Source organism: Anastrepha obliqua, chromosome 4, assembly GCF_027943255.1.
Source record: "Anastrepha obliqua isolate idAnaObli1 chromosome 4, idAnaObli1_1.0, whole genome shotgun sequence".
In the NCBI taxonomy this organism is placed as follows: Eukaryota; Metazoa; Arthropoda; class Insecta; order Diptera; family Tephritidae; genus Anastrepha; species Anastrepha obliqua.
Window position 1 is genome coordinate 38,165,601 of NC_072895.1, and position 6,703 is coordinate 38,172,303.

Consider the following 6,703-nt stretch of genomic DNA (forward strand, 5'->3'; position numbering starts at 1 on the left):
CGAATTTGACAGAATCAGCGGATGGGCTAACGTAGTCCGGTTAACGAAGAATGTGTTAGTGATATACGAAATATGTCAACCAAGGATACTTCATTGCGGTCTGAACAATGACTGATTGGACGAATGTGTGAAATGATTGTACACATTTCAGCTGGAGAAAAGATGGTGTTAGTGATATACGAAAAAAATCAACACAATCTACGCTCATGTTGCTTGGTTGTTATCTGAACAACGACTGATTGGACGAGTGTGTGAATACATGGGAAATGATCGTGCAGAGTTCGGCTGCTGAATCTCCGTGATGTGACGTGGCAGCCAAAGCTCCTCTCACAATTTTCTTTTTCACCATAGTTTAAGAGCAAACCTGGTAATCTATCATCCTTGGGATAAAGTCATCGTTAAGAAAAGTAAGGATATTATTGAGTAGTACAGCCCGAATATATAATATGTATATACCGCCTTAATGAAAATAAATTCTATGGGCGTAGAAAAATAAGTATCAGATCACGTTTGTCTAGAAGCAAAGACGTAAAATTCTGGACAAAATACTTTTTTACGAACCAAACTAAAATTAATTTGCTTGGTCCTGATGGGAAGACCTTTGTTCATCGTAAATTAAAACCAAGAGTTCAAATCACTGCTACATAACAAAGTCAGTCATTTAATCGTGTAAAATTGTGCATCTGCCTACTTGACAAATGTCAAAGCTGACATAAGAAAGGTACCGTCTAAGAATTATTCTCTACTGACATCTAAGCGTCAATTTTGATAGGCCCTTTATGATAAAAAATATCATTTGTCAATTTTCCAAACAAAGTATAATTAAATTAAAAGGTTAAAAAACAAATACAAAGAAACAGTTGTTTTTTGTTTTCATATTGTACATGTATTTATTTTGTTCGCTTTTGACATACGGAAATTTAAGCAAGATTGTGGAATACTTAATATTAACTTCATAACCTTAGTGGTTTAGCTTTTCTATTGGGTGAATACAGCCTTAAACATTTTGGTATTTCTTTAGAAGCATGGCCCAAACATCTGGATACCTGGTTTGTAAAAAATTTGTTAATTTTTGAGCGTTTTGAGCTTGTTGTGGCGAGCAATTACGACAATTCCTTAAAATAACTTCCGGGAGGGCAGCTGAAATGAAAAGGGAAAGTATTTTAAGAAGTCCATATATACGTTAAGAAAGTCAAGATATTTTTCAACAAACAATTTTAGGAAAAGGCGTTGATAGATTAGACTAGATTTTTACTAAATTCTATCATTAAGTTCGTGCCATAGTCGAGTGTACTTGCATTTGGATTATTCGCAGTTAGTTTAAAGACTCTTACTTCTCGAACATACATTAAAAATAAATGGCATTTCTTCAAAGATGCACGCCAAATGGATGCACGATAAAACTATTATAAAGGGTGACCAGATTGGAGGTACTTTTTCCAAAAGGGTTTTTGGACAGATTACGCGTGCCTACTGTCAAACAAAATACATGATTTTTTTCAGTATTAAATGATATTTTATCATGGAATGACTTACGCCTCAACAACGTTTACAAATCGTACAATTGTATTACGAAAGTCGATGTTCTGTGAAAAGTGTTCATCACGCACTCTGGCCAACTTATGGTGTACATAACCATTGGCAAAACTGAGAATAATTTTACATTAATGGATGATACTCGACCGAGTAGACCACGTATAGCCCGAAGTGAAGAGAAGGAAGAATCGGCTCGGCGTCGATCTCAACAACTCCGCCTATGTTATGGCACTACTATGGGCGATTTTACGCAAAGATCTCGGTTTGGAAGCATATAAAATACAGCTAGTGGGCTCTTGAAGATTCGCATTTTGGGACCCAACTTTTGTTCAGCGATGAGGCCAATTTTTGGCGTAATAGCTACGTCAATAAGCAAAATTTCCAGTGGATTGGCCACCAAGATCATGTGATATCATACCTTTGGACTCTTATTAGAGGGGGTATGTAAAGTCCAAAGTAAAGAAAACATTTTTTCTAATAGCAAACCTCCGAGAGTATTTCTGCCATGAAAAAGCTCCTCATAAAAAATATCTACCGTTCGGAGTCGGCTTAAAACTGTAGGTCCCTCCATTTGTGGAACAACATCAAGAGGAGGTGCTCGGCCAAACACCCAAAAAAGAGTGTAAGCGCCAATTATATATATAAATACATATATAAAGGCCAGACAAAGCTATAGGTTTTTCGCTTCTTTTTAAGCGAACGAAACTGAAACTCTATAAAACAATAATTACGCCTTGCGATACTTTTGCTTCTGAAACCTGGGGAACGCGTAAGTCAGATGAAGAAAAGCTTAACATACCTTGGAGTTTGTCGACTATTTTGTGAGGTATTTTATCGCCGCCTGGCTAGCAGTGAAAATGTAGATATCATCTCCAGGTATCGCATCACACTGTACCAGTGTCACGGCTTTGATTATTGCCATCAGTTCGGCCTGAAAGATACTACAGTAGTCGGGGAGCCGAAAACTAAACTTCCCCCCGATGCTCGGAATGCACAATTCCACCCACCTTGCCCTCGAGCTTTCATCCCTCTGTGTTTACATGGATGGACTCGCTCTGTCTTGCATCGTCCCGTTCCAGGTCTTCTCGTTCACACAACGAGTATGTATATGTACACCGATAGATAGTGGAGGTAGCTTTTATCGGAGCTCGATAACATTTATGTCGGGAACAATACGTGCATTAAATTTGGACATCTTTTATTTAGTCCTTATCGATTTACACGCATTTACCAAAAAGTGGGTGTGGTAACGCCCATTATTCAAACTTTACTTGCTTCGTATTTCTTTTTTGGGTCCATCATTTGTACCCAGACGAGTAATTTTGTTTTTGGCAAATCTTTTCTTGAATTATCATGCATTCGATCGGACAGGCGAGCGGACAGACATTGCTCAATCGACTCCTCTCATCAATCTTTTTTAATCCATTTCTGTTTTGTAAACATTCAGCAATATTTTGATGTACAACAAAAACATTGGAATACATCCAGTGATGCAACCATTTACTAGTTTTATTATAAAAATTTAGACTAATTTATTGCCATATTAGGTGTTTTGTAGACTTTCTCTTAAGTCTGGTGAAGGTTATAAGATTTGCATTTATTTTTGTGACAAGAGGAGTGGTGTCTTGTGTGATATGGCATATTTTCTTATTTCTTTAATTATTGTTGGTACTTTGAGATTACGATAAATTTGTGCATTTGTGGACATAATAAGGGGCGTATGAAATCGTTCTAAGTGCTTTCAACGGGAATCTTTGAAGTATTTCAATGATGAAGTTAGCTACAGTGTCCCAAAGTCGAATGCCATATGTCCATATCGGTTTCCAGATAGCTGAGTAAAGTGAGAGCTTACTTTCGAGAGAAGGATAAGAATTTCGATGTAGTAACTAATATAGGCTTCTGAGTGTTATTGCTAGTTTTCCATGTAAGTTTGCTATCAAGATGCTTGTCGAGATATTGTGTGACGTTAGTTTGTGGGATTGTTGTATTATTGAACTTAACGGGTGGGCAAGTTTTTTGATTTAGTGCCAAAGTGACTTGGGAAGATTTTGTCTCGTCTGGCTTAATGCGCCACTGTTTCAACCAATGAGTTAGTTTATCAAATCCTTTCTGGAGTTTTGTGTGAGGCCACATGGGGGTGAGAGTCAATTGTGAGTCAATCTGAATATTTTTGTATATATATACATATGTATGCATAAACATTTACTACAGAGTGATACCTCTCTAATTGACTATTGAACTTTTGAAAAAATTACTATGAGAAAAGTTAAATTTGCGACATAGTTCTTTTTCATAATCTGACTTTCATTGGAATAACAGTCGTAAGATAATTCAGTAATAAATCCCAAAAATTGGGCCTCGTTCTTGAATTAATATCATGCGCAGAATGGCAAAACTTTTCTATTGTTTAAAGTATCCAAATTACTACTAAACATTAATTCAAATTTTCCAATTACGACTTACCTTTCAACTGCCTTCCCAATTGATCACAAGGGCTTTTTTCCAAAACGCACATTATTTGTCTGCTAACAATTACTTGATTGTTAAGAAGTTTATTAATGTTTTTGTCATCAGAATCAATTTCGCAAATGAAAATAACTAATAGCAAAAATATATATTTGAATTCAAAACTCCGTGAGACGCTAGCTCCTTTCATTTCAAAATTCTTAGCCTTATTCTCAAAAACGAAGGATATTTTTTCTTATATGCAAAGGAAGAAACGTTCTTGTTTTCCAGGAGCAGAAACTTGTACAAATAAATCCATGATGTACATATTTACATACATACTGGCACATATCACATGGTCATATACTATAAATTACTGCGCATGTATTCAAAAAATATCAAAGATTTTCTTATACTTTCAGTTAACTATTCGGTATTTCATAAGCAACACAAATAATGGTTGCAACAGCTGAAAGACTACTTACATTTTTTAGAAAGTAAGCAACTGCGGAAAATAATATACATACATAAATATAACCAGTACATACAGCAGTTAGTTTCAACGACATCGGCAGGTTGGTATCTTCATTAAGCAGTAGTGTACTGCGCTAACGATATATAACTAGACTTAAAACTCTACCTGGGATCTACATTTTTAAGCCAAATCTGAACGGCAAATATTTTTTATAAGGAGATTTTTCATGGCAGAAATACACTCGGAGTTTTGCCATTGCCTGCCGAGGGGCGACCGCTATTAGAAAAAACTTTTTATTTATTTTGGGTTTCACCGCCGGAAGAGTGTTTAAAATACCACACGTGTCAGCAAAGCCGCCGTCTAGCTTGCATGGACTAAAAACTCAACCCTCTCCTTCCCATTGAGAACCGTCATGGGAAGCTAGTTTCGTTCCCTCGACGTTCTGTAAATAGCCGTAATTTTCGCCCTTTGCTCTCGAGCGAATATCACGCCCACCCTTCTTGCACGAGGAACTACTACGCTAGTTATAACGTTGTAGACTTTCTGTGTCTAAAATCATGTTGCCTTATAGATAAATATCTTGCATAATCTATAGCGGCTGCCAGTCGAGGATTAAGCAGTTTAAGAAGGTACTGCTGTGTGAGATTCGGGTTACTTTCTTATTGCTTTAAACACAAGCTGTTAGTTTTTTTAAATTTTTTTGAATGCCCCTCACGCCAGCCGTACATAACTAGCAGATCTAACTCTTCAACTGAGTTGATTCGACACCCATTTTCTTCTCTGATTTCATGATCCGGGGAAAAGTTCTTTTACAATGTAATCCATACTTAGATGAAGAGATCACGGTTAAGGTCTATCGGAGTTATTCCCATTCTTATTTCTAGTTTCTTGCAATAGCGACTTTTAGCTGCCTTTTTTTTTACTATGCTTCTGAATCTACAGTGGACTGCCCTGTTCGCTCCTGGTGGATATTCATCTGAGGTGAAAGCACTTATTTCGGGCTTATTTAATGCAAATTATTGCTGCTCTTACGTCTTCTGTGACCCTTCTGGGGGTTGTGTCTCGGTGGGTATATATGTATGTACATTAACAGTAGCTATTGTATTAGCACTTCAAGATTGAGCTACGTATTAAAGCTTGCACGTAATAATTTTTCTCGTGTTTACACCGAGTATTCCTTTATGGTTCACTGAGAACGATTTAAATTGGTAATTTGTGAAGTCTTCGAAGCGATACAATCTGTTAATCATTTCTGCACCCGAGTTTTCTAAATGTGGTTGCTATTCCTATGTTTATGGTTGTCAGCCCGAGCCTGCTCACCATATCCAGGACTGTCCCGTCTTTTAAATTCGCAGTTTACATTCCGCACACGATGGATTTAGTTAAAACCACCGCCAACTTATGCCGCTCCTCAATATCATCTAGATTGTTTCGAAGAGTTGTCTTTTCTGAAACCTCGTTTGATATCAAATGGCTCGGAGCGGTCATTCCCAATTCTGACGAAGCTTTTGGTAAAGCACAACGTAATTTTGCTAAGCGGTATTAAGATTAAGTGGATTAATTAGACATAGTGGTATCGAAATCGGCTTTAAAATCTACAAAGATTTGGCGTACTGAGCATCACAATCTAATGACTTAATCTCGGTCAAATAAAACGAGTTTCAGCTTATTTCCTTAAATTTCAGTTTTATTGGCAATGATGTTAAAAACTGCTATACTCGTACATATGTATACGTTTTGGTAGTTCGAATATGAGTTTGTAACGAATAATGGAGAATCAGAAAGAATGGTAATATTTCAAAATTTAAGGACAATTATTGTAGGCTTAATATACTTGAATTATTTACAGCAAAGACGAAGAGGCACAAAAGAGCGCATATTTTACTAGATTTACCAAGCTGTCCGTTAATCTCTTGTTTTTTGTTTGCTTTCCGCTGCCAAAATGGTGAAATGGAAGTCTATCGTAAGCATCTTCTAAAGTTCTTTTAGAAAAGCTCACGATGTATTCTATCATTCATAGAAAAATTGTTACACATTTTGAACTGGCAATGACTTTAATTCTACATGCAAGCCCATATAGTTATTTTGGCTAAATTTCCCATGCAAAGCCAGCTCATAGTTTCGGATGGTGGTCATATACAACGCGCCTATTATGACATTAGTGCCGAAACAACTCCAAATACTCATTATCGGATTGCAGATACACCCACTCTAGAAAAATTGTACGTCACTATTTCCTCCTTGCCT

The 6,703-nt window shown here is 36.7% G+C and overlaps 1 protein-coding gene across 1 annotated transcript; it reads right to left on the bottom strand.

Moving 5' to 3' along the window:
- Positions 1 to 860: 860 nt before the first annotated feature.
- LOC129244722 (uncharacterized) lies at positions 861 to 4,299 on the bottom strand. The gene is made up of 2 exons (XM_054882518.1): positions 4,000 to 4,299; positions 861 to 1,140 (listed from the first exon to the last, which is right to left on the bottom strand). The coding sequence occupies exons 1-2, from the start codon at positions 4,190 to 4,192 to the stop codon at positions 998 to 1,000; spliced, it is 336 nt and encodes a 111-aa protein (XP_054738493.1). The 5' UTR covers positions 4,193 to 4,299; the 3' UTR covers positions 861 to 997.
- Between the last annotated feature and the right edge of the window lie 2,404 nt (positions 4,300 to 6,703).

Excerpts from the sequence above, each read along its gene's own strand:
- LOC129244722 (XM_054882518.1), bottom strand. The coding sequence starts at position 4,192 with ATGAAAGGAGCTAGCGTCTCACGGAGTTTTGAATTCAAATATATATTT. Across the intron at positions 1,141-3,999 it reads ATTGGGAAGGCAGTTGAAAG|CTGCCCTCCCGGAAGTTATT; the intron begins GTAAGTCGTAAT and ends TTTTCATTTCAG.